The sequence below is a fragment of the Podospora pseudoanserina genome, chromosome 1 (genome assembly GCF_035222485.1).
Source record: "Podospora pseudoanserina strain CBS 124.78 chromosome 1, whole genome shotgun sequence".
Lineage (NCBI taxonomy): Eukaryota > Fungi > Ascomycota > Sordariomycetes > Sordariales > Podosporaceae > Podospora > Podospora pseudoanserina.
This window is the reverse complement of record NC_085920.1, coordinates 128,648-153,844: the sequence shown is the minus strand read 5'-3', so window position 1 is coordinate 153,844 and position 25,197 is coordinate 128,648. Positions and strand designations below refer to the sequence as shown.

Here is a 25,197-nt window from a genome sequence, read left to right as displayed (position 1 = left end):
AGGCGATAGGTTGGAGATTTGGACTGGCGCAACTGGCGCAAGATTACATTGCTCTAAGTCCCTATGGTGGTCCGAGGGATATGAGGAGGAACATTATTTGGGAAACCTCCGTGGAAAAGCTGGTTCGGGTATATAACCAAGTCAAGAGACTCTATGCAGAGGATCCAAATCTACGAAAATAATCTTGACTGAATCCAATGGCTTCACCACCAAGGAGGCCGGGGTGTTGGTGTACCGAACATTCCAGCAAAGATGGCCTAAGTTTTTGCACTTTGCATCATATTGTTGCAGCATGCATGACTGACTGGGCTGCTCTCGGGCGGATCGCACCATTTGCACCGTACAGAGAGGATCTAGTGATGGCCCCAGGCCGCGATGTCATGACTACAGGGGAAGAGGACGACGGCGTTTACGTGTCGAGCGGAAACTCGTTCGGTAAGTATCCAACATTGCACGAACAGGCGCAGCAGCTAACATGTTTTCCATAGCGGCGCCAACGATTGCTGGTCTTGTGGCATACTGGCGCGGGCTTCCTGGTATCAAAAACGGCTGGGATGAAGAGCTAAAGAAGCCTGCCAACGTCAAGAAGTGCCTTCTGTATATTCATCGGCCACTCTTTCCTGGGAACCGTGTGGACGGCCTTGACGAATCCAAGCTTGGCGCTAATAAGCATGAGCCGAAAGGCCGGGGCCTTAACAACCTATTTGCTGTCCCGTTTATCTTGTCTGGAGAGTATAAGGAAAAGAATTGCCTTACCGATCCAGATATGCACCCGCGTTGTCCAAAGGGAAGTCTCGCAGACCTGGCACCTTTCGGTGCTGGATGCGATCAATACACCGCCGGTCCATGCGTAGAGATCGTTCCTGGTGGCCTGCCGACAAATACGCCTGGACCTGGTGCCTTTAGCGACACCATTACGTTTCAGACGGGCTCAGCAAATGTCACCTGCGCCGCGGAATCTCCAGGATGCGGTTCCCTCTGCACCGGTTTCTATTGCGGCTCGACCGCCACGGCGAACTCATCGACCACCTTGCCACCCGACCGCTATGGTCCCAAGAATCCTTCTCACACCTTCAATACACTCACGGGAACCACGACAGTCAGGGAGACTCAAGCCACCTCGGTAACCAATACGTCTACTCTCTCGGTGGAGACGATAATTTCCACGATGGTTTCGGAGACTGTTATTGTAGAGGTAACCAGTACGTTTGTCTTTTTCGACCGAGACCCAGCACATATTCATCAGTTGTCATGTTACGCACTATTGCGGCGACGCCAACTGTGTCAAGCCGTCGGGATCACAACGTGTGGCGTGTGTTAACGCCCAGATCAGCATCCCAAGTCGTCCCAGAGCCGTAGAGGCTTTTGTCACCATCCTGGAGGACGGAAAGACAGTCTGCGTGTTCAGCATCGTCTGGTTTCCCGACACCGAGGGACAGAACTGCCTGGAAAAGCAGATCAATGCTGGGGGGACTGAGTGCCGCCCCATTGGTCGCATTGCGTCCTGGACCGATGGGCTTTCAGACATGGAGTTTGTGTCGAGCACAGGCGGATCTGAGTACACTTGCCATCTCTTCTTCGCCCAGGTGATGGAGAGAGAGGTCTGAACGGGCTCTAGATAATCAAGAAATTGATCCACGTGAAAACTACGTGTCCGGACTTTTGTGCTGTGAGTGCTTGTCCGGTTTCTTCAAACGCAAGAACCTGAGGTTTTGTTGTCCCCCCCCACCCCGAGCCCCTGAATTGAATGCTAATGACGTCACAAAAGTAGAACAGTGGCCCAAGGCTTGCATCTTCTGCGTCCAGTTGTTCTCTACAAACAATAGTACGTTGGTAAGCAGATAGTACTGATGCGGGAGTAATTTACTATTGACTGTTCTAACGAATGGCTGCGTCCTGCCGTCGTCCCAGCAAACTCCTCCCGGTTTCGTCTCGAGCCTAGTTCACGCACTGAGAGTACCACTGGTTGCTAACCTTGCAGGTGCCCTCGGCACAGCGGGTAGGACCAGTGTAGCCCTCTCCACCACATTGCCCCCAAAGAGGAACGATGCCGCCGCCGTTGCCGGGAGCGGGCGAGGGCGCAGGGGCGGGAGAGCCACCGCCGCCGCCGCCGCCATACTGGCCACCAGTCCAAACGGCGTGCTGCCCGACGCGGGTGTAGGGGTAGGATGGAACGCCATAGATCCAGAAACGGAGGGCCGGGTCGTTGGAGTTGTACAGACCGGGGATTTTGACCAAGGGGCCGGGGCGGCCGTTGCCGTTGCCGCCGACTTCGATTTGGGCGCAAGTGACTGTTTACCGGTGTTAGCACATGGAAGATGGTAGGAGAAAGAAGATAGGGAAGTTGCTTACAATAGAACTCGGTGTCTCCGCTCTGGGCGCCGTGCAGGGCGATGTGCTCAACGCGGACGAGATACTGGCCAGGAGGGGTATCGCGAGGAAGGGTGAAGGTCTGGTCGGGCTGATCCCAGGAGCACCAGTCGGTGTCGGCGAGGTAGCGGCCGGGGGCTCTGCAGATCAGAGTCTCCTGAACCTTGAACCAATCGCCGTCGCCTCTGTACTGGCGCACGTCACCGGGAGCCCGGGACATGTGGATGGTGGTGGGTCCAGGGTGGAGAATCTTGCCGCCGTTCCACAGGCGGAACCCGATGCTGTCGCCTGGGTTGACCTTGTGGACTTTGGTCCTGCCCGCGTTGGCGAAGGAGCCCGAGTTGCAGCGGAAGTCGTCGCTGGGCTGGAGGAACTGCTTGGTGGGCATGATGAAGTTGCTGTTCTCGCGGACGTACTCCCAGTCGTTGGTCACCCTGCCGTTGACGATGAGCTTGCTGTAGCGGTAGTGAGCCTCGACACCCTGTGTGGCCGCAAGGGCCCAGAGGGCAATGCCAGCAACGCTGAAATGCATGGTGATGGTTGGAGACGGAGGAAGCAACGATGGGGCTGTTTTCCTGGCTGCCTGGCACGTCCAGGAGGCATCATGATGCGAGGAAGGTTGGCATCTTATACTTTCTCTTATGTCCAGCACACGTCGTGATACCATGAAATCTAGCCATGCTTCACTAATCACACCCAGCTCTCATCGTCAGGCTCTCTGCCCTTCATCCTAGGCACTGCCATCTCTCATGGTCTTGGACAAGAGCTTGGATAGGTGCGCATCCCCGGTACGTGATCCACTGTTATTAGCGGTGGCTGTTGATTCCTGGAAGATATCCGTTGTTCCCCGTTGATATTTTCAGGGGCTGCAGCCCAGTTTTCAAAAACTTAAATCAAAGTTGCCTCCGTGAACCACGAAACTGGAATGTCATCTCCACGCCAAGCCTTCCCCCGATCGGAAGCGAGACACACTGGGCGGAGACGTTGACGAGATGGCTGCCCAACTTGGTACCGACCAAGCCAAGAGCCGAACTGAGACAACGGGGATCGGAACCAGACTCCTCAAACGACCTCCCGGCAGTTGCTGCTGCCTCCGAGACTCTGACGAAGAAGAAGAGAGACCCACATTCCCCGGAAGACACCACCTCTCGCTTGCGTGACTTGCAGCAGGTGATGGGGATGCTCCAAGCCGCCCAACGGATCCCACGGGCCTAACGGCGGTGCCGAATCTTGGCTACGCACAAATACCGGTGATATCAGGGGCCTTGTGATGCGTTTCGGACCGTTAAGAAACAGGTCGAATTGCACCGAGCTTGACGCCGCGACGCGCGCCTATCATGCTCTCATTTCGCAGAACGATAATGTGGTTACGACAGTGTTAACCAGACCCAAGGCCCATTCCACCCAGCTCAGTGTCGTCTTGTCAAGACGGATTGTAAGCTGTAAAGTCGTTAGCTGAAGCATGTGATGTAGGTATTAGTGAGAGGAAGCTGACCTGGAGTAATGGTCTTGTTCTTGGCTTGCCATCGTTAGTCTCCCTCAGGTAGTCATGGCATTCGAGGTTCTCATCCCATCCAAATGGTGCGCAAAATCACCTGCGTCCAACAGAATCGGAAGTCCGCCTGCCAATTCCGCAAAGAAAATAGCAGTATACAATTTCTCCGTCACTTGGCAGACGGATTGCGATGACAAGATCGGGTTGTCAGAGAGAAGGTACGCAGGTTCCGCATCGAGTGATATACCCTCATAGTATGAATGACCTGTTGAAGCTGTGGCAGCGCGCTGAAGGGCTTTGCTATAATGAAACAAGTGAGGGAACTCTCTGAATAAAGTCCAAAGTCGAAAGCCAGAGAGGCATCCCATTCTGTGTCTGTACTAGCTACTTTTTGGAGACCTTTGTTAAAAGGCTTGCCAACTCCTTCTCTTCCTCACTACTCAGACTGTATCCGCAAGCGGAGAAGAACTCCGTTTTGCCATCCTCTGCTGCATGTTTCAAGTCCGATGAGGTGACCTTGGCTCCATGTGCCAACAGCAGGCGCCCAAGCTCGGTCTTGCCAGCTTGCATAGCAACGGCAAAGCAGCTTCGCCCTCCCCATTTCACAACGTTAGGATCGGCACCTGCTTCTAGAAGTAATCGAACCGCACTGCCATCACGGTCCGCTTGCGAAAGTGCCAAGTGAAGAGGCGTTCCTCCATACTGAGCACAAACCTCAAGGTCGGGTTTCTGCGAAAGCAAGTATGGCAAAGCTTGGTGCAAATGCCACCATGGTGTTCGACCTGTCACACCATGAAGCGGCGTATATCCCTGATGATAACGCCACTCAGGCCTGAAATACGGACGTACATGTTCCCTAAACCGCTGGGGATCGTTGATTGACACTTTCACCACCTCGACCAATACACGGAGGACGGCCATATTGGGAAGCGTCCGGTGACAAGCAGCGAGGACCAGCGGGAAAATGGCGCCTTCCTTTTCCTGTCGACTCACAAGAGCTTGCAGACTTTCTAGTGGATTGTCATGCTGCTCCCTTGCTCTCGAGATGCGCTCGAGCAAGGATGCATATCCGTTGTTTACCAGTAGGTGCAAAATTGTTTTCCCCTTGTCGTCGATTGCAACCAATGGGTCATCTGCGCCCTGCTGTGGAACGGTGCAGATGTACTCAACCACCTCGAACTCGCGCGCCAGGAGAAGCTTTTGGACCAGGGCGTGGATGGCTTGAGCGTCTCCCGCTGCCGTGCTCAACAAGTTGCTCGTCTCTCGAAAGACGGAGGCTCCAGATTCCTTCCGCCTCTCAAACCACTTCCGCGCAAACACCAAAGAGACTGACGATTGTGACGATGGCTGCTGATGTTGCAAGAGACACGAAACAGTGTGATCGAACCCGGCGTCCAGCGCTCGGTGAACAGCTAGATCAAACTGCAGCGGTGGCGTGATTGAGTTCATGTTCCTGCTGGCGCGTGCTGAGAGGTCAAGTCCTGAAGTGACAAGCATGTCCAAAATCTCGTTCAACCTGGTGCCAGACCTGCGGTGTGGGGGTAGCTTGCGGTTTTCTTCTTCAAAGTTGGCGCAGGCCTGCAAAAGTTTGGCGGATTGCCACTTCACCTCGGCGCCAGCCCCCAAAAGAAGCGAAACGGTCTCTGGGCGTCCAGACTGCACACCATAATAAAGAGCATTATGCCCTAGCTCCTTTCCAGTTCGTCGTCCCGTCCATCTACTGCCGACGGTATACGTTTTAGGTTTGCCCTTGGTTTCAAGAAACTCTTTTGGATTCCCATAGTTGCTGGTTGTAGCGGCAGTAAGCAGCATCGCAACAACATTACTTTGGTGTTCTTTGGCGGCTATATGTAAAGGTGTCATCCAGTCATGTGTCCTTACCAAGATCGTCGCTCCCAGGGCCAAAAGTTGCTGGACCAAAAATTCCGACTTGTCGGCCGCCAAGTGGATGGGTCTGACTCCATGGTTGTCCGCAGCATTGACTTGGTGTTTGCAGTGTTTGAGAGATCTGGAGAGTAATTGCTGCTCAAATCCACCCCACGCCCTAAAGTTCAGGTGGTCGTCATCCCACCTTTGACAGACGATATGTAATGGGGTCTGACCGGCCTTGTTGCGCGCATCATTGTCCACCCCATATTCAAGCAATGCCCCGTAAAGATTGTACTGATCTGTGTCGCAACTCGCAAGCTCATGGAGAAGGCTATTGCCCTCATTGTCAGTGACGCTGGGGTCCAGTTGAAGATCTTCGACAAGGTAGGCGAGCGGTTGCCGTTTCGCCATCATGTCAAGTTTGCCGGTTCGGTGGCCCTTGATCGCCTCGTGTAGGACTGTGCGGCCCTTGAAATCCCGCGTCTTCACCATGGCGCCCATCGCTTGAAGCCGATCCAGGGTTTTGGTATCGTATACCTGAGTCACAGCTTGCATGTACAGTGTTTTGCCCTCGTAATCTTGAGTCTCGAGATCGACACCCTTTTCAATCAGAAATCGGATCGCTTCGATGTTCTCGGCCGACACCAGATGGATCAACGATTCTCCAGCGTAATTCTTTTCGAGGACCGGCGCACCGTGAGCAATGAGCCTTTCGAAAATTCTTTTGAGATCTTCATTCCAGTCGGAAAGCTTTCTGGAAATTGTTGCGTTAGACATGAAGAGAATGTGCAGAATTCCATTTCCTTCAGCATCAACTACCGAACAGTCAGGGCCTAGCTCCTCTACAAACCGGACAACATCCCGATATCCAGCTGCATGGTCACAGCTGTATCTTTTCAGATATTCTTTCATGTAAAGATGAAATGGTGTTTGCCCGTCTGATCTTGGCTTGTCAACGCTCAAGCCTTTCCCAACAAGGAATTTGGTAAGCTCCCAGCTGTCCTCCCCGGTTCTGGGTACGTGCAGCAACGTACTTCCATCCGAACTCTCGTGATGGAAATCAGCGCCTGCTTCGATCAGAAGTCGTAGCGCGGTCGGGTGGTTTGCTGCAATGTCGATAGGGGCAAAACCTCTCTTGTTGCGGCGGTGGAGGTCGGCTCCAGCTCCAATGAGCAAGTTAAGGCCCTGTTTGAGCTCCAGTTGAGCTTTAGAATCCAGCTTCTCTGGACGGCGATCTGGCTGCCTGCAGCAGTAGACTTCCAAGGCCGCGACATCAGCATCCCCCCATTGTACCCATTGCGACAGGGGATGTCTTTCTGTATTCGGATTTGTGCCATTGTCCTCAAAGTCACCCCCACATCCAAGGATGTTGACATCTGCTCCAGCGCAAAGCAACATTTGCATACAGTCCACATCATGAAACCAGCATGCCTTGATGAGCAGCGTATTGCCTCGAATGATTTTGTTGACGTCGATACCAGGATGCTGGAGAAGCCGTTGCACCACACAGACGTTGCCGCGCCTTGTCAATGCCCAGTCAAGGGCCCGGTAGGCATCCTCAGGATCTTTTAGCCATGGTAAACATGCTTCAACAATCTCAAGTTGCCCATTTTCGCAGGCCAATCTCAGCGCCGGGCTACCGGCTCGGCTGCCCTCTTCCCGCATAGGATCCAGGCCCAAATCTAGCAGGACTTTGACCACGGCAACGTGGTTGCGAACAATTGCTTGGCGCAAGACATTGACTTTGCTGCAATTCTTGATTTCAAGGCTGGCACCGGCATCAGCCAGTAATTTGACACAATCGGCGTGTCCATACTTGGCCGCAAAAAACAGCGGGGTTTGCTTTGAGCTGAAGTCAACCCCGTCAATATCCAGCTCTGCGTTGGTGGCGGAGCGCTCAACCAGGGCAGCCAGGTACTGTCTCCATCCATAGCGAGCCGCGACATGAAGGGCGGTGACACCGTGGCCGGTGGTGACCCAATCGCCCATTTCATATGGCCGCCATTCAATGTCGATCCAGGCGCTGAAGGGCGTGGGATTTTCCAAGAGAAACTCGTCTAGGACAGATACCAAAAGCAGGGGCAAGCTGTCATGAGAATGACATGTCTTGGCCACGTGAACCATCCAGTGCCGCGCTGCATAGGCAATGAATGGGAACTGAAGGCGAAGAGGAGCAAACTCTTCACTCGTCACTCTCGTGTCGCACGCTTCCTCTTCCTCTTCGCTATTCTCATCCGCGCACCCGTCCTGGGCTGGGGATCGGATGTTGTGATGGTCTGCCCAGCCTGAATGCAATAGATAGCGGGTACAGATGATGGCCAGTATCTCATGGGAGATTTCTGAAGAGAATTTCGTGTCCAAGGACTGATTGATGACAACGGTATTGTTGAGCAAGATCTTGAGATTGGATCCAAATTCTGACCGCAGATACTCCTTGGCAGATCCCTCGCTCATGTTGTCGGTTTTCGCCTGTAAGAACCGAAGGAGGTCTGCAACTTCTAATACATGAAGCGGGCGCGTCGTATGTCCTAGAGACTCCATAAGAAGTCTTCGATGTCCACTATGGTTGATCAAACTGGCTCTGGGGTTGTCGTCTTGTAGCCAGTTGAGGAAAGAGGTCTGGAGGTCACCCCGCTCGGCGCTCTTGTCTCCTGGGTTGATGAGGACCATATCGACTTCAATGCCACTGGTATCCATGGTGATGTCTGTCATGTCGTGAGGTGGCCCAAGTCTTCCTTTCTGTTGGTTTGTTGCAGGTGGGAGACCACAGAGACGTATTGATGCTGAGCCCGCCATTCACCCTGCGTATCACTGGTAGTGGAGTCGCTGCCTGGATAGCGGTGGATAAGCTGGATAAGCCAATTGATTTGAACGCACGTCGAGCCGTCATGACTGAAAAAAGATTGCAGTCGGAAATATCCAACTTCTGTTTATTCCCTCAAAGTCTTTCGCAGAAAAGCAGCAACCAACTTGATCTTGGTGCCATCGAGGAACTGCTCGTCGAACATAGGCTGGCTCTTCCACTTCACATAGCCCATCCTGGCATACCAATCTTCAGTGCTGCTTCCTTTCTTTGGTGCTTGTTGACCAAATCTGGCCCACACGCCACCCCATTCTTCCGAGTCATCCTCAGTGTATCGTCGGTCCAAAGCAGTCAGGGTTATTGCTTCGCAGTGAGGTGAGCCGTAGGGGGGCACTTTTGCCCAAGATTCAAGCGCCTGAACCGCTTTTCGGCCAAGCCCTCCGCGGTGCTCGGGTCGGATGAAGAGTGACGAGAGATAAAGGATAGACTTGTCCGGTCGGGCGAGCTCCTCATTAGGGGGGCTCATCTCGCTGACCAAAGCAATATGTCCTGCGCACCGGTCTGGAAGGGGGAGATGGGCAAGAGACGGCGGGACAATCCAGAACATTGCTCTGGTTCCGGCATCCATGGCTGTTCGCCAAGCCTCGATATCCGATGCCATCTTGTCCCAGCCACAGAGATCTCGTTGATGAAGAAGCTCGTCGAACTCGACAGGGTCGTGCAGGTCTATGATTTGCAATAGGCTGCTCATCTTGTTGTGCGGAGATATCAATGAACAAAGAGTCGGAAGCCGAAGGGTTGCTGTTACCAGATAGCGCGATTCTCTAGGCGATAGGTGACGGAAACACTGGAGTGGACATCTTGCGGGGCCTCCAGCCGGAAAAACAGCGCCACCGAACATCACGACAATCCGACGCCATCTCAAAGACACTGAGAGAGATAACATGGTCAGTTTAATGTTTCAAGCCGATCAGCGCGTCGAAATCTTACACAAATCATTCCGGCGCCTTCAGAAGCGCAACTTTCAATTCTGCGGTCGCTCCGTCAGGCGTGTGTCTCCCCGAGACTGGTTGGCTGATTGTGAAGGGCACTCGTGGTGTTTCTTTTTGGAGGTCAAAATGCGCAATACGATGTCTGTGAGGTTGTCTCACCTCGGCGACCTCTTTTCCGATTGGGCCATTGCGGTTGCTGTCCGAAGAAGCACCAGCTGAAGCTTAAATCCGACCGCGATTTCCGGCTCGGGCCTGTCCGCTGAGTGGACCGTGAATGCAGGGAGCTGCGCCTCCTCTCACGACCTGTCATGAGATTTGAGGTCGCGCAAGAGAAAAGCACGATGACGCCCTGTTTTCTATTCCATTTCATTTGCGCAAAGACGCGGTAGAGAATAGCCAGGTAATGTTTTTGGATTTTTATGCAATTTCCACAAGGTAGTGCTGGACTCCAACTTCCAGCCGCGATCATGTCCACGGCGAATCCGATGCGATATCCCACTCTTCAATTCTGCAGGAGAACATTTGGCACACTATTATTGTTTCTCGCCGCGACTCCAACATCTGGCGACAGCTCCTTCCTTGCCAATGCTGTCCCCCAGAACTTGAACGACTTTTACCAAGGGCTGAAGGACAGGGTCGCGTCGTGCCAACATAGCTTGGCCGGGGGCTTTTACAGCATTGATGATGGCACAAACAGTACGTTCATGTCCGATGAAGACTGTCATCCTTAGCATCATGCTGACATCTGCAAAGCCACCTCATACTGCACCAATGACCCCCATCGACCCTCCATCATCTACCTCTCCGGCGGCAATGGAACCCTTTCCAACATGGATGTCGACTGCGACGGCGTGCAAAGTGGTAGTCAAGACGACGGAAGGTGCTCGTTAGGAAGAAGTCCGGACTACCAAGACGCGACGGCTTTCCGAGACCTCATCCAGTCCTTCAAAGTTGGCATATCTGACCTTAACACTTATGTACACCCGTATGTCGTCTTTGGAAATAGCGGTAGCAAACCTGGTTGGCGGACGTTTGACCCAACAGACTACGGCGTGAGACCATTGTCTGTCATGGCTGTTGTGTGCCCAGGCAACAAGCTGGTGTATGGCATCTGGGGCGACACAAATGGAGATGACGGCGACAATCCCATGGTAGGCGAGGTAAGCATAGCGCTTGCCACCGCCTGTTGGGGAAAGAATATGACAGGTGACAGCGGCTATGACGGAATGGATGTGCTGTATGTGGCGTTTACGGGCGAAGATGCAGTGCCTGGCAAGGATGGGGCTGATTGGGCTGCCAAAGATTACGATTCCTTCGAAAGGAGTATCCAGCCACTTGGGGAGAAGCTGGTTCAAAGGATGAGAGGCGTTGCGGTGGGGAGGAAGGCCATAAGCTTGTGGGCTGTGGCCGGAGGTGCCCTCGCTGGTGGCTTGTGGCTTGCTTCGTGAGGGGCCCAGTTGGACATTTTGTGCACCCAAGTAGGGCGAATCTGGGCTCTCAGTTGGTCATCTACTGGTCTATTTTGAATAGCCAGGCATCTCTTCTTTTGCATTTACATGCATGCTGGGGCATTTTCTGGTGCGATCATCAAACTTTCAACCAAATTGTACGGCGACTCGTCATTTCTTTCTCAGATGTGTGCCTCCCAAAGCTTCTTGGTGTTTGACGCTTATCAAGATTTCAGCCCAGGGCAAAAAGCCCTCGGGCTTCTGCTCCATCTTTCTAAAAACTTCTCTGTTGCATGATCCGTCAACCTGAACCAACCAACCAAGACAGTCACCGTTCACCCAACAAAAATCTATTGCGCCTTCGATCTAAAGCAAACATCACCAGCTACAGCAGAGACGATGAAGACTACGACTGCTTCCACTTTGGTCGTTGCCGCCCTGGCCGGCCTCGCTTCTGCCCAGCAGCTACCCAAGTTTAGCCTTCCAAACTGTGCCGTCAGTGACAATTACCTGCTGCGTGCTTCTGTGAACGGTGATGTTGCTAACATACCAAGCAGTCGTGCATCAGCAACATGCTAGCGCTCCACATGCACCTCGGTTGCCAACAGCCCGACGACATTTACTGCCTGTGCTCCAAACCCGATTTCAACTATGGCATCCATGATTGTGCAGTTGAGTCCTGCGAAAACATCGAACAGGCCGAGTGGGTTATCTCTGAGGGCAAAAATATTTGCGGCAGAGGTATGTCTTTTTTAATCTCTAACCCTGGAGAATTGGCTGACCATGGTTTATACAGCCCGCCCCGTTGCTACCACTGCAAGCAAGACTCTCGAGGGCGTCGAGGTCATCTTCACCAGCTCGGGCAGGATCCTCGAGACCAGCACCGCCTTGATCGGCACCGTCACTCCGACTCCGCCGTCGTCATCCGGTGTTGTCACGGGCAAGTTCAATCCTGTCACTTCGTCTCTGGCGTCGCTGTCGACCTTGTTGGCATCGTTAGCTTCCACTTCTGCCTCCATGGAGGGAAAGCAACAGGAGCCAAGTGCCACCGTCACTGAGGTCTCTGGGACTCCGGTGGGCACCGCGACTGGGACTGTCACAAGCTCGTCCCAGAGTGCGGCCGGTGCCGTTATCACTGCTGGCCTGAGCCTGGGTCTTGTTGGCGGACTTGCGGGATTCCTCCTCTAGATGGGGTTAACCAGGGACAGAGCTTCTTTTGTTGGAGAAATAACAGACCGCGGGGGATTACAACCAAGAACATTCCATGATTCTCTGTTATCCAACATGGAGTTTTGGCGTTCGGGAAGGTTTGTGTTATATCTTGGGTTGGGAAAATGCCAACAGGGTACCGTGGCATTATGTCTTACCACCAGGAACTTGAAGATTTAGGAGTCAGATTAGACCAATTCCACACATCTCTCTCGCGTAAACTCCGGCCGCTTCGCGCATATGAACCTTGACTTTATGGCCTGGTCAGGCAATCGCCCCAAACACTCCCGCATTATTTTCCGATTGTAGCTTGATGGATGATTAGGTAGGTACCCTCTAAGTCTAAGCCTACTGGGACTATCCACAGCAGTTCACTAATTAGGACCTACGTAATAGTCGTTTGAGATCCCTTCCCTATTATCTCGGGCGTCAGGATCAGGATCCAGAAACTTGTGCTGACTTGAGGAAATATAAGGCAAGATACGTATAGACGGGTTTGTCGAGCAGCTAGGCAAAGAACGGAATTATCAGCAATCGGGAGCCATCGGTGATACGAAGGCTTCACTAAATACAAAGACACTAGGTGCAGGAATTCTTTTTTCCATGTCACAATGCTCTTGTAGCACACTCAACGTGGTCGCGACCTTTTATGGGCCTCATCTCCTCCGTCACCCCCACTCCGTCAACACACCCAAAGCCTGAGGGTTTCCATTGCCATCCGCCTGCCCACCAACCTTATATGACATCATCCGATAGTCGGCGGCCCCTCCGATCTCAAGAATGACGATCAGCAATATCAACTCAAAATGCGAACAACAGTCATTGCCCGTGTTGCGGGGCGGTATCGCTCCCTTGCCATAGCCAAAATCTATCCAGCATCCTCGGCGCATGGATTTTGGCCCAGGTCAAGCTACGAGCCTCTCCAAGAGGCATTCTCTCAAAGTGCCGACAGGAAAGCACTGAGCGGCGAGCTTGTCCTTGCTAGCGTTTACTATCGATACCGCCCGCCTGGAGACCCAATTGCGGCTGGAACCCATGAAACCGATCCAGCGGTTCGCTTACCCTTCATCGCCCACTGTCTCTATACAGCTATTGTGAATGAGATCGTTTCTGTATTTCCAAGAATCTCCATTCGCCTTTTGATTCCTGATCTGGGAATCAACCAAAGATTCAAACCAAGCGACGGTGGCAGGACCCAAGGCCATCTAATTTTAGATATAACGGATCTGTCAAAGATCACGCATTGCTTCTTTGCAGTACGTCCTGACAGAGCAAGCTTTATCGATCTGATGGTACCCCTGGGTGTTTACGATTACCGGGAGTCTCGCACAGCTCACGTCAGCTCACCTTGGGGTCAAATGCAGGACGGCCAGCGGCTCGATGGTGATGCTTTGGAAAGTGAGCGGTCTTTTTGAACTTTGTCTTAGCATTCGGTTCTGTACTAACATGGTTTTGCATATTCAGATCTGTGGCCAGGGGGCCCTTGGAACAAGAGAGCTACCGCAAACGAGAATGTCGAGAAGAAGCCTGAGCCAGGAACTAGTCCAGCTTCCTTACTGCAGCAAGCCACGAGAGTCCTAGTGAGGGGAATATTAGACGATGATCACTCAGACCATGCCGACCTTCTTGAAGATATGATGGAAATTTTCATGTCCCAATCTTTCCTCCGAACAACTCTATACGAAGGTTCAACCAAGCATCGTCTCGGACAAAGGCAAGGCGCAGCGAGACAACTGCTTCGGCACGCCTTTGCTGGAATGGATCAAATTGACTGGCTTCCGTTCGGACCATTGCCGCTGGCTGTTATCGTTCCTCTTCTTCGCCACTAGACCTTCAAGCAACCGTTGAGCTGGCTGTCTGTATCAACTGGAGTGGCTGTGAGGAGCTGCTTGACGAGTTCGGGTCTATCATCAACTCCATGAAAGATCTGGAGCATTTACATATCTTCGAAGACCCCAATAGGGAATCTGACGGGCCAGTTGGCGAAGTTTATGCGTATTTTGCACAGGTCGACAAATACGTACAGACAGACATTTCCTTGCCAGCACCTACTCTCATGCCGTACGACGCCAACCTTGGCTCGGCGACTTGGCCCTCAGCCGACTCCCGAATCTGAAAAGCTTTCCTGTTTTGCAGCTGTTGCAGCTGATCCTGCATGAGTTAACGGACCCCGATGAAATAGACCACAACGAAGGAAACAAGCCACGATTTTCCCGTAATCCAGGAAACCAGTCACGGTCTGTCCGATGCCATATTTTAGCTGACATGTTCACTCCCCCTGATGTGCTCAGGGCCAGCCTGCGTTACTATTTCGAGACATCTCACACTCCTGAAATGCGAAACGACCAGTTGGCTGAGGAGGTGAAAATGAATCTTGTCTGCGCCAAACACCTACCGTCCCAGGAGACAATATCCAGAAACCCTCGGCCCATGTCTGCGCAGGGTCTGTCCAACCTTCATAGCACCACAAAAGGGCCAGAGCGAGTGCGAAGGGTGCGCTACTTGATACCTGGAGGTCTGTGGACTGTGCTGGTGGGTGGCGTCCGGCAACCCTCCCGGTTTGGGGGCTACCAAGCCTAGCAGCGCGACGAACGGAGAATGCAATCTGGTATGACATCGCCTTTGTGAGAGCTACCAAGTATCCTATCTTGCTCGATGGAAGTTGTCCAACTCAGGTTATCGATCCAGACAACATCGAGGTTTGGGGATGGGACATGTTTTTGCCCAAAGATGGCCGGCCCATGAGTGAGTGTCTCCCTATGAGCAAGACCAAGGCCTGCCAATTGCTCGCAATGGTGATACGAGATGACAAGCAGGTGCCCAGTCAGTCAGCGTCAGGATTAACTTAGGTCTCAGAATACAGTGGGTGTCGCGGAAAGTTTGGAATTATTCACAGAACACTGTCCTGCTTTGGGACCGTGCTTGTTTCGCGACAGGAACGTGGCATTCCGTGTAGGTGATATGCCCCGTTTTCGCCACCTACCATCTTTCTTGTGTCGGATATGACTGGCCTTTTTAAACCCCGCACTTGGATAAAAGCCGAGTCAGTCTCTAATTACAGCACCGGATTCATGCCGGTAATCACCACTCACACTTAAACCATCAGCTTCGATTAGTCCCACCTGCTTTTTGGATTAAGCCAAGACATCATATCCCCTTTTCCTAATGGCTGACGCTACTTTTGACAAAACCTCCCTCGAAGCCAAGTGCACGGCCTTGTCTGATGCCGCAACCGCCGCCCTTGCCACAATCTCGCTCGCCGGGACAGAACACAGCGAAGACCCAGACAACCAGATAGGAAAGGGCTTGCCGGTGAAGTTATCGCCAGCCAGGGCTTTCGCCGCGAGACTTGCCATCTTCCGGGAGCATGCGACTCAACTCGCAGTCTGCGCTCAAGGAGCCGACGTCGTCTTGCCGCAACTAGGGATTGAGCTGGACAAGGCCGTGGCTGAAGCTCAGCGGGTGTTTGCGGGGTTGAAATCCGATAAAGAGGGAGACGGAAGCGCGATTGAGTTCTTGAGCTCCTTATCGCGGCTGTTTGTGTTTGGCACGCAACTCTTGACCATGTGAGCTTGGCAATAAGCCCATCACGACTATGTAGGAGACGCTAACAGCCATGGTCAGGAATGACAAACAGGAGCAAAAAGTCAAGTTGGAGTCTGAGGACGGGCGAACAATTTTTGAAGCGGCAAGCGCTGCTTCGAGGGCAGTGATTGATGACCTGAGTCCGAACTGATTTCCTGATCTGGGATACCAGTGCGTGTGGGACAACAACATGCTTATCTGATGCTTCTGCGATATTGATGGGGCTGTGTTTGGTTTTCTAGAACGGACTGTCCGTGGTGTAGAAGAAAGACTGTTCAGCTGGTTGGCGCAGTCGGAGGCAGCCACCACGGCCAAGCCGCCACAATCTCACGCAGTGGTCAGGGGTTCTCATTATGTTCTAGAGAGAACTTGGCAGAGTTTAGAACGAAACGCTAAAATCAACGACGTTCCTAACCTCGACCGCCACGAAGATTGTATAAAATCAGAGAGTGGTCAGATCATCCCTTCTTCAGGTCAACAGCGTTGTTCTTGATCCTTCCACTCAACATGAACAAACTCAAATCCTTCTTCCGTCACAAGGAATCTCCCCTCCCACCACCTCCCTCTCTCTCCCAGGAGATCACCCTTCTTCCCGACTCTGAAACATGGCAAGGCAACCTCCCTTGTGTCCACGGTCCCAATGACGGCTGCAACAAACACAACCCGGCCCGCAACCCCATTCGCTTTGACTCGTCCCTCCTCCCCAGCGGCTCAAAGACCAAAGCCTCCGGCAATCAACCCCCCACCGACCCCTTCCCTTCCTCCTACGCCTTCCACGAGATTTGGTCCACCCTCAGCAAAGACCTCTCCCTAGGCTGCCTAACCACCCTCCCCCCAATCCACAAATCCCTCCCCCTCTCCATCTCCTTCTACCACCTCTACGAGCTCCTCAGAAAACACCGCACCAACGCCCTCAACTCCTCCGAAGACCAAGGCATCCTTGCCTGCGCAGCCACCACCGGCTCCAACCCTTCCCTATCTTGGGTCCTAACCCCCCTCATCACCGCCCAAAAAACCCTCTACCTCGAGTTCACCCTAGCCTTCATCCTGCAGACCGACCTAGGCGGCTGGACAGAGGCCACCACCCACGGGCACGCCGTCGTCAAGAACGGCCTCATCGGCTCCGGGTACAGGAACTTTAAACCCTGCTTGCACACCCACATCAAGTTTACGAGCGTCAAAGGGGAAGGGAAGAACCACGTGCGGTACTCGGCTGTGAATTTCACTACCACTGACTCGGAGGGAGCGGAGAAGAAGCACGAGTGGAAGAGCGAGGAGGAGGAAAAGAAAATTGAGGGTTTGTTTTGCGGGAAGTGCTACACCGAGACCGTCATGAGGATCAGACTGATTGGGGACAAAACGCTGGTGAGCGTGCAGGTGTACAAGGACTTGGGCGAGGGGCTGCATCCTGGTGATGGAAAGTGGTTGAGCTTGGTGAGGCCGGATGTGGCAGTTCAGAGGGACAAGAGTGACTTTATGAGGATACCCAAGGCATTCGAGACTGTCCTGGAAGATGGCCAAGACAATTAGAGAGGCAACAATGTAGTCTAGTATTGCTACCTGCTGCCATCGATGCTGTTGACGCAGTTTACCCGACCTTGATGCCATGTCCCGATTGCCGAGTGCAAATCCCAGACCACGCTCTGCAGTGCAGTGAAAATGCTAATGCAAAAATATACATCGCTTTTGCCGCCCATGCTGTATGCTGCCATGCCAAACCTACCGCCCCAGATCCATCCATCCCCATGAAGTTCCTCTTCTCCCATGAGATTGGAAAACGACTGCTTTGACCCGAACAACTGAAAAAAACTGAGATCTTTAACTCTCTTCACCCGCTCCTTCTTGTAACGGAAAACGCGGCCTTTGACACCAGACCGCTACAAAGGATGACGCCGTTCCATCCAAACACTCCACACGACTGGTGTTTCCTCTCTCCTGTAAATCAACATCCTTTCGTCCCATCAACAGTTCCTTTCCTCCAATTGACAACAAGAGATCGATCTTTTCATCTCCTACGATTTAGTTCATGGGTCCAGAATGCCCTGGATGTCCCGGATGACCGTGGAACTGATGAGGTGGTGGAGGGAACGAAAATACCATTTGCCCTGCTTGTCCTGGCATGATAGACGGCGGACCCCAAGGCTGAGGTTGTTGCATGGCAGGCGGAGGCTGCAGAGTTCTCGGCTGCACAAGGACCGGTGGACCATGAGGAGCAGGCGGGGGCGGAGGGCCTCCAGGCAAGGCAAGAGGCCCTGAGCCCATCATCATGCCCATCGGCGGTTGATGTGCTGGAATCTGATGCTGGACTGGTGGCAGAGCCTGAACTTGCGGTGGCTGCGGCAGCATTTGGGGCTGCGGTTGGGGTGTGCTCGCTCCCGAGTGATTGGCCGATCCAGGAGCCGAATCTTCACCAGGCCGGCCAGTCGCTTTCTCCGCCTTCTTGTTGGCGAGGGTCGTCCGGCGTTTTTCGACCGCGCCTTGCATCTCTCCCGAAGCCCAGCGTCCTGTGTCATTTGTTAGCATACCGAAAACAACATGTTGTTGAGGGGTTAAAACTCACTTCTCATCGAGTAGCTCATCTTTTCACTTTTGCTCATTTCCGAGTAGCTCTTCTCTGGCACCTCAGCCTGGAGCTCGGTCAAGGTTGGCAGTTTGCCTTCTGCATTCAACGTGGAGCCGCCCGGCTTGCCGCCACCACGGGAGCCCTTGCCGATTGGCCTGCCCTTGACAAGACCAGTCGTGTTGGTGAGCTTGATCCTCGTGATCGGTTTCTTGATGGCCGGCGGAGCGGCAGGTGGAGGGGGGATTCCGTGTTGGAAAGCAGGAGCCGAATTGAAGGTATGCAAGAACGGCCCCGGTGGCTGTCCAGATGGCTTCGCCGGAGCCAGCACAGGAACTGGTTGCGGCACCGGAGGGCTGCTGTAGATCAAGGTGGGTGCCTTCAAACCTCCGCTTGGGGGGGGCGGGGGCGCAGCTTGCTGAGGCGCAATCGGAAACTGAGGAGGCGCTTGCTCGACGGGAGGAGCCGGTGTGGGTTCCGGTGGAGGACGCGAAAGGGGAGTTTGACGAGGCTGACGTAGTTTCTTGGTAGCCGTCGGCTTCACGTTCGGTTCGGGATTGTTATTCAGTGACTTTTGAGGAACCTTGCGTCTCTGCGGGCGAGCCTCGAGCTCGGGATCATTCTCAAGCACAAAGTTGCGCTTGCGCTTGTCACGTAGAGAATACGTCGACTCGGTCGTCTCAGCAGTGCGATCGGATCGTTCAGAGGATGCGGTCGATGGTCTGGACTCGGGCTGGGCCGAGGCTGCAGATGGGTGGCCGTAGAAGGAAGGCATAATAGTCTCGGGAGCCGACAGCATGGGCGCTGAAGTTGGAGCCTTGCTAAACCGCTTGTTCTTGGCTCCGGGTTTGACGGGTTCTGATGTGCGTGCAGACGAAGGCGCGTCCACAGCTTCGCGCTTGCGAACTTTGGCAAGCTGTGTGGCATTATAGTCTTCGTCGCCCTGACTACTATCCTGGGGAGGAACCGAAGAGGCCGACTCCTCGTCTGCGATTTGTCTGGCACGGGCTGCGGCTGCTGCAGCGCGTTGCTTGCGTGGAGACTCTGTCACAGACTCTGGGATGGGCGCCGGGTCGGTTGATTCAGTAACATCTCCGTTGGTGACAGCTGCCGTCGCTGTTTTGCGTGGACGCCTTGTGGGAGGGGCGGGGAGAGTTGGGGTGCCTGCGCGGCTGGCTTCCTTGCTCTGGTCGGCAATCTGACGAGGTCTCCTTGTTCGTTTCCCTTCAACAACATTGTCTTCCGCCAATTCGGCAGCCTTCTCGGTTCTCTTGCGCTCTCGGAGCCTTGTTTCCGGCGCCTCCCACCGCTGCTCCTCGGGATTCTGACGGCCAATCAAGGACACATGGTTATTGTGCTTGAAGCCATACGCCTGGGCCATGATGCGATCTTGCTCACGCTGATATTCGAGAACGGGGTCGTCAACATAGGGTTTAGGAGCCCGTGCACCTCGGAGCTCAAAGGGAGGAGGCCCCTTGATCGGCTCATCGTAGTGACGACGCCACGGCAGCGGCTCGTCATCCTTTTGGCGATTTTCCCAGTTGGCAATGGTCTTGTCGTTAGCTTGTCGTCTCTTGGAGTTCTCCTCATCGTCGATTATCCTTTTAAGTTCTTGGTACTCCTGCTGATAAGAGTGAAGGGCCTCGACGGCGGCGGCAGTCGAATTGACCAGAGTTTCCGTATCCAGCTCCTCGGGGTTCTCTAGCAGTGCAGCAAACTCGGCAGGGTCCCGGAGTTTAGGGAAAAGGTACTGACGAGGATAGTCCTTAGTAACCTCGATTGGATCCATTGCGCGCTTGCTCTGCCGATTTGGTATCGGGGCTTCATTTTCATCTGGCTCTTGGTCGTCATCTGCTTCTTGCTGGTCATCCATCCCATCGAACTGAGCATCGAGTTGACCATCATCTTCCGCAGCTGGCGACGGCGCAGCAGTTGGCAACTGTGGCTCCAAAGCTTCGCTATCTGGTAGTGTCTTCCTGGAAGGGCTAACTATAACTCCCGGCGCCGTTTGATGCTGGGGAGTAGACGTGACTTGAGCTCGACACTGGACCTTGATGGCAGCTTGGTGAAGCCGCGCACATTCGTTGTTGAAATCTCGGAAAGTGATTGGAGGGAGGCCTTGTTCCTTGCGCCGCTTTGATTCTATCCGGTGTAACTTGTCAAAGTCCTTTCTCCTGAGCGGCCTGGTCACATCCCAGGTAACCTCTGACGTGATGTTATCCATGGGCATGGGAGTCGGTGTCGGAGTCGGCATTGGTGTTGGCGTGGGTGGTGCTTCTTCAGCGTACACCCATTCGGTATATGGGCCGGGCAAGATGACGTCCTCGTCCTCATATGGCTCGAGATTGAGCGCTGAGGCAAAAGGAGTCTCGGCCTCGTAGATGCGCTCCAACCTTGGCAGGCGTGCAGGTCCCACGGGCTTGGGCGCGCGCAAGACTGGCCGACTGGCAACTGTTGCGGTGGACAGCGACTGCGCTTCCGGCGGATCGACTTCGCGAGGTGATCCTGACTCTAGCTCGACAGCGCCGTCAAATTGATCAGGCGTACTTTCCACAGCTGGTGATCCCTGGGACTTTGGTTTCTGAACTGGCATCAGCTCCTGGGGGATCGGCTCGGAAACTGGCGTTTCTGCGGCGGTAAAACTTTGTCTTAAAGCTGTATTGTCGGTTGACGTTGGCGCAATAGACTCGGAAAGCTGGGACAAAGCTACCGAGTTTTCAGTGGCAGGCTGAAGAGATTTTGTGGCGGGAGTTGGAAAGCCGGAAACTGGGTCAAGCTTTTCTGTCTGATGTTGTTGTTGTTGTTGTTGTTGTTGTTGTTGTTCCAAATGGGTCCCGTTTAATTCAATGAAAGAAGGGGCGTTGTGGTGTTGCTCCTCATGGTGTTGCTCTTGACGACTCTGTTCAAGTTGAACGGGGCCTCGTGGTTGGGCAGAATTTGGAGCAGTCTCGGGCACATGGTCCAACGAGAGATCCATTGCCGACTCAATGCCGTTTGAATTCACTTGGCCATTCACCTCAGCGGCAGGTAAATTCAATCCCGTTCCATTCTCTGGTGCAATCATCGCCGGCTGATTGATCGCAGCTACAGGGTCTCTCTGCTTCGACGTCTCTGGCTGCTGGTCTTGTCGCCTTGCTGGGTTAGTTCCTTCTGGAGATGAAGGTGCTGAATCCGATTCTCGATATGATGATTGTTCCGATTCCTCATCCGCATCCATTGAAACCCCAACAAGAATCGTGTCCTGCACGGCATCGTTGTCAGATGGCTGATCGATGTAGGCGCTCATTCCGGTGGGCAGTTTCTTGCCGGTATTCCGGCGACGCGATGCGGCGCGAGGGGCAGCAGGAGACTTGTCAGCTCGTCGACGCTTCGTAGTCGACGAGACATCATCTGCCTCATCGTCCGTATCCTCTTGTGAATGAGCGCCTTTTCTCTTGCGTGGCCGGGCAACAGTGGGAGCAGCTGCCGTCATTTTCGGGGGCAACTCGGCACCGTTTCTCGCCGCAGCAAGACCAATCTCATCGTCGAGAACTTGAGCGTAGTCAATACGAGTCCTCTTTCTAAGAGAGTGTCCACCTTTTGAATGTGCCTCGTCTTCACCCTCAAAGCTGGCCGTGGTGGCCGTCTCAAAGGTTTTGGCTCTCTTCCGGCCCATAGGAGCCTCGGGTGCCATTCCATGATTGGTTGGCGACTCAAAGGTGAAGCTCGAGTGAAAAGTGTTGCTTCTACCTGGCTTGTCGGTTTTTGGAGCGAATGCCCGAAAGCTGTGGTGTGCTGACGTGGTGGCTGTAGTTGGCATGCTCATGGGTGAGGAGGCGCGATGTGGTGTTTGATTTACCGGCCTGGATTTGTTCCCGCGTTGGGGAGCTGACTGGGGGACTTTTGGTAAAAGAGAAACATCCGGAGAGACAAATGAAGGGCCTGGCGTATGAAGCGATTCCGGATATGGATGGTGAGATGGTGGTAGACCGGCACGCTGCTTCTTGGTCGCGCGCCCACGACCACCTCCACGACCGCGGTCCATTATAGGAGGAATGTGTAATTCAATCCACGTACCAGGACAGCTTGGTTAAGTAGACTCGAGACGGTGAGCTTCCCTGGTGAGACTGACGGTGTAAGCCGGTGTAGAGGGGTGGTGAGAGTAGTGTTGTGTGAGTGAGGCGAAAAAAGTGATGGCACTAGGCGGGCATCCAACGTGTCAGGGTCAAGGTCAGATCCGGTTGGTCGCTTGTAAATAACCCTCTCTTGCACGCCCGCAAATTGCCCCAAGTGAGAGGCAGCAGAACAAAACAAGAGGACAAGGGATGTCGTCAGAAACAAGGCTTGTGACTCTCTTCTCATGAACAGCCTTGGACAAATGTCGGATGAGAGATATCGGCACAAGCTGCCGTCAGATGCTGGTCTTGTTACGCTCCTCCTTGCATGTAGATTTCTTCTCACGTCAATTTTCTGGAGGTTCCCGAATAAGCCCAGGCCCCTGGCACTCCGCGCCGCCCGGCTATCCCCACTCCCACAGCTGGCAATCACCCGCCGGCTGAGAACCTGTTTGGACTGCAGCACTGCGGCTCAACCAATCAGCTCTTGCATAACACTCGGTGGAGCTAGCCGTTGATTTGATGCCTGGGCTCCCCTGACCTCTGCCATTTTGGCCCGTGACGCAACAACACCACTTTGCATTTCCACTGAAGAAGCTGTGGTGGTTGGCTTGTGCATCGTTGTGTTTGCGAATCTGCCATCGTGAGACCCGACTGTCATCTTTCTGGTCGTGTATTGCAGCCCATACGGATACGATCGCTTAGAACGACTAATCATAGCACTACATACTTCCAACCCATTATTGAGATAACACCCCCGCATTCAATCCCATCCAACCTTCTTTCAGGTTGGGCAGCCCGCCCCCCGGTTCTGCTCGCACTTCTCCACTTGCAGCTCGCGACTCAAACCGTCAGTCCGTCACGGCGTCGCAAACAGTCGGAACACCAACCTCATCACCGCCAAAATGACCACCCACAAAGCAAAGGCTGCCGACGACGATATTGATGACTTGTTCAAGGATATCGGTACTGATTCGGCCACCACTAAAGCCGCCAAGACAAAGCTGCCTGCAAAGGGCAAGCCAGACCCCACGACCGATGACTTTGACCCCCTGGCCGAGCTCGAAACCCAACTCGGCGAGGAGAAGGCACCGCGACCTCACACGCCTCGCATCCGCGAAAATGTACAGAAGGCTTCGCCGGCGCTGAAGCGCACATCTACCAACACCCCTCCTCCTCGCGCCGACACTGCTCGCAAGTCAGCCGAGAGTACCGGTTCCTACCATGCCACCCCCAGCGCCACCAGCTCCGACGAGGTGGAGAAAAAGCTTGAGCAACCTCAAGCGACAGCCACCGTATCGAGCGGCGGTGGTGGCTGGTGGGGTGGCTTGCTGTCTACCGCGACGGCAGCGATGAAGACAGCAGAAGCCGCTGTCAAGGAGATTCAGCAGAATGAAGAGGCTCGCAAATGGGCCGATCAAGTTCGTGGAAATGTCGGTGCTCTGCGCGGCCTAGGTATGTGGTACCATATTTACCGAATGGGATTATGATTTAGACTAACAGTGTGCTTCTGTTCAGGCGATGAGCTTCGTCACCGTGCCCTTCCCTCCCTCACCACAATCCTCCACACCCTTGCGCCGCCGATTTCCTCCCACGAGCGTCTCCTGATCCACATTACTCATGACCTAGTTGGCTATCCGTCACTTGACCCCCTCATCTACGCAGTCTTCAACCGGGTTATGGCTCAGGTAGAAGGAGGGGACCTGCTTGTCATTCAGCGTGGGCAAGAATCTGGTGCCGCATCCAATGCGCAACACTCTACTGCCGGCTGGCGCGACGGTCCATGGTGGAGAGTCACGGATGCTCCTGGGAGAGACTTGGGGATTGTTGGTGGACTGGTGGAAGGCTCCAAGCTGTGCAGGGCCAATGCGGAGGGATACGCCACCGACTACTTCAGCTCCCGTGGTGGGATTGAGGCAGCTCGCCAGAGAGCCTTGGAGCCCGTCTCTGAATCCAACCCTGTGCGCTCGTCGGATATCTTCCTCGGTGTCCAGGCTGTTTCTGTCAAGGGAGACAAGGGTCTGTTTGCGGGCACGGCGGGAGAAGAAAAGGCCAAGCAGGACAGCATGGCCCAGGAGGAGGAAGAGAATGATGACCAAGTCGTGTTTGCCATTTACATTTTCGATCCCGTCCACGACATTCGGTATTCGGCTGTTAGCCAAGGGGTCCCGGCAAAATGGATCAAGTGGCTAGATGTTGCGCCTTCAGCGGGTGAGAGTGACGAGGATGAGTTTGAGGAGCAGTTTGGACGAGTGCCGGATGATATCAGGGACATTATCGAGAGCGGCGGGGTTGACCCGAGGGAATGGGTTGCCGAGTGGCTTGAAGAGGCGCTGAGTTTGTCGGTAGGCGTTGTGGCGCAACGCTATGTCGCTCGTCGCATGGGTGTAGGAGAGGGAGCTGGCATAATGAAGGGGAAGCAAAAGGTAGAGAGCGTGATGGCCGAGGGTGGAGGGGAGGCTGCCAGAGCTGGTCTCATTTAGTCACCTGATTGTACACGAGTAGTGTCATGATTTTAAGAAGGGACGGTTGCTCAAGTTTGAATGAGAACAGATATTCTGGGTTCTTCCTCTGCCAAGACAACAGAATCACCACGACACTGAGCTTGCTTCTCTGGATGAACCTGAGGGAGCTTGCACGCTTGACATGTGATGGTCAGGGATATTGTCCGTGCTAGCCTGTTGTGGGTCCGATTGCCATGTGTGGGCGCTTGCAGCCTCTTATAAGCCCGACCAATGAGGTGTTACGCCTTGTGCCTTGGTGTTGGCTTAC

At 53.9% G+C, this 25,197-nt stretch overlaps 10 protein-coding genes across 10 annotated transcripts; 6 read left to right on the top strand and 4 right to left on the bottom strand.

Annotated features, from left to right (window-relative positions):
• Positions 1 to 359: 359 nt before the first annotated feature.
• QC764_0000650 (uncharacterized protein) lies at positions 360 to 1,607 on the top strand (the record flags this gene model as incomplete). Its single annotated transcript, XM_062939683.1, has 3 exons — positions 360 to 435; positions 489 to 1,206; positions 1,334 to 1,607. 3 exons carry the CDS (start codon positions 360 to 362, stop codon positions 1,605 to 1,607), a joined length of 1,068 nt encoding a protein of 355 aa, XP_062804092.1.
• Positions 1,608 to 1,802: 195 nt separating this feature from the next.
• Positions 1,803 to 3,037, bottom strand: QC764_100500 (uncharacterized protein; the record flags this gene model as incomplete). The annotated part of the gene is made up of 2 exons (XM_062941269.1): positions 1,803 to 2,291; positions 2,353 to 3,037. The coding sequence occupies 2 exons, from the start codon at positions 3,035 to 3,037 to the stop codon at positions 1,939 to 1,941; spliced, it is 1,038 nt and encodes a 345-aa protein (XP_062804091.1). The 3' UTR covers positions 1,803 to 1,938.
• Positions 3,038 to 4,249: 1,212 nt separating this feature from the next.
• QC764_0000630 (uncharacterized protein) lies at positions 4,250 to 8,446 on the bottom strand (the record flags this gene model as incomplete). The annotated part of the gene is made up of 1 exon (XM_062939682.1): positions 4,250 to 8,446. The coding sequence occupies one exon, from the start codon at positions 8,444 to 8,446 to the stop codon at positions 4,250 to 4,252; it is 4,197 nt and encodes a 1,398-aa protein (XP_062804090.1).
• A 218-nt stretch (positions 8,447 to 8,664) lies between these two features.
• Positions 8,665 to 9,438, bottom strand: QC764_100520 (uncharacterized protein; the record flags this gene model as incomplete). Its single annotated transcript, XM_062941270.1, has 1 exon — positions 8,665 to 9,438. One exon carries the CDS (start codon positions 9,436 to 9,438, stop codon positions 8,665 to 8,667), a length of 774 nt encoding a protein of 257 aa, XP_062804089.1.
• QC764_100530 (uncharacterized protein) lies at positions 8,686 to 10,977 on the top strand (the record flags this gene model as incomplete). The annotated part of the gene is made up of 2 exons (XM_062941271.1): positions 8,686 to 10,225; positions 10,283 to 10,977. Exons 1-2 carry the CDS (start codon positions 9,949 to 9,951, stop codon positions 10,975 to 10,977), a joined length of 972 nt encoding a protein of 323 aa, XP_062804088.1. The 5' UTR covers positions 8,686 to 9,948.
• Positions 10,978 to 11,376: 399 nt separating this feature from the next.
• QC764_100543 (uncharacterized protein) lies at positions 11,377 to 12,304 on the top strand (the record flags this gene model as incomplete). The annotated part of the gene is made up of 3 exons (XM_062941273.1): positions 11,377 to 11,472; positions 11,535 to 11,718; positions 11,774 to 12,304. The coding sequence occupies 3 exons, from the start codon at positions 11,377 to 11,379 to the stop codon at positions 12,163 to 12,165; spliced, it is 672 nt and encodes a 223-aa protein (XP_062804087.1). The 3' UTR covers positions 12,166 to 12,304.
• A 2,910-nt stretch (positions 12,305 to 15,214) lies between these two features.
• On the top strand, positions 15,215 to 16,215 carry QC764_100548 (uncharacterized protein). Its single transcript, XM_062941274.1, has 2 exons — positions 15,215 to 15,752; positions 15,811 to 16,215. Exons 1-2 carry the CDS (start codon positions 15,352 to 15,354, stop codon positions 15,920 to 15,922), a joined length of 513 nt encoding a protein of 170 aa, XP_062804086.1. The 5' UTR covers positions 15,215 to 15,351; the 3' UTR covers positions 15,923 to 16,215.
• A 63-nt stretch (positions 16,216 to 16,278) lies between these two features.
• QC764_100540 (uncharacterized protein) lies at positions 16,279 to 17,301 on the top strand (the record flags this gene model as incomplete). Its single annotated transcript, XM_062941272.1, has 1 exon — positions 16,279 to 17,301. The coding sequence occupies one exon, from the start codon at positions 16,279 to 16,281 to the stop codon at positions 17,299 to 17,301; it is 1,023 nt and encodes a 340-aa protein (XP_062804085.1).
• QC764_100550 (uncharacterized protein) lies at positions 17,170 to 22,744 on the bottom strand. The gene is made up of 2 exons (XM_062941275.1): positions 18,332 to 22,744; positions 17,170 to 18,275 (listed from the first exon to the last, which is right to left on the bottom strand). The coding sequence occupies exons 1-2, from the start codon at positions 22,353 to 22,355 to the stop codon at positions 17,791 to 17,793; spliced, it is 4,509 nt and encodes a 1,502-aa protein (XP_062804084.1). The 5' UTR covers positions 22,356 to 22,744; the 3' UTR covers positions 17,170 to 17,790.
• On the top strand, positions 22,692 to 25,042 carry QC764_100560 (uncharacterized protein). The gene is made up of 2 exons (XM_062941276.1): positions 22,692 to 23,880; positions 23,944 to 25,042. Exons 1-2 carry the CDS (start codon positions 23,331 to 23,333, stop codon positions 24,906 to 24,908), a joined length of 1,515 nt encoding a protein of 504 aa, XP_062804083.1. The 5' UTR covers positions 22,692 to 23,330; the 3' UTR covers positions 24,909 to 25,042.
• Positions 25,043 to 25,197: the final 155 nt, after the last annotated feature.

Bases quoted from the DNA above. Each gene is read 5' to 3' on its own strand.
- QC764_100560 (XM_062941276.1), top strand. From the start codon at position 23,331: ATGACCACCCACAAAGCAAAGGCTGCCGACGACGATATTGATGACTTG. The intron at 23,881-23,943 runs GTATGTGGTACC...GCTTCTGTTCAG, and splicing joins CGGTGCTCTGCGCGGCCTAG to GCGATGAGCTTCGTCACCGT.
- QC764_100548 (XM_062941274.1), top strand. From the start codon at position 15,352: ATGGCTGACGCTACTTTTGACAAAACCTCCCTCGAAGCCAAGTGCACG. The intron at 15,753-15,810 runs GTGAGCTTGGCA...AGCCATGGTCAG, and splicing joins GGCACGCAACTCTTGACCAT to GAATGACAAACAGGAGCAAA.
- QC764_100550 (XM_062941275.1), bottom strand. From the start codon at position 22,355: ATGGACCGCGGTCGTGGAGGTGGTCGTGGGCGCGCGACCAAGAAGCAG. The intron at 18,276-18,331 runs GTGAGTTTTAAC...CAAATGACACAG, and splicing joins GATGAGCTACTCGATGAGAA to GACGCTGGGCTTCGGGAGAG.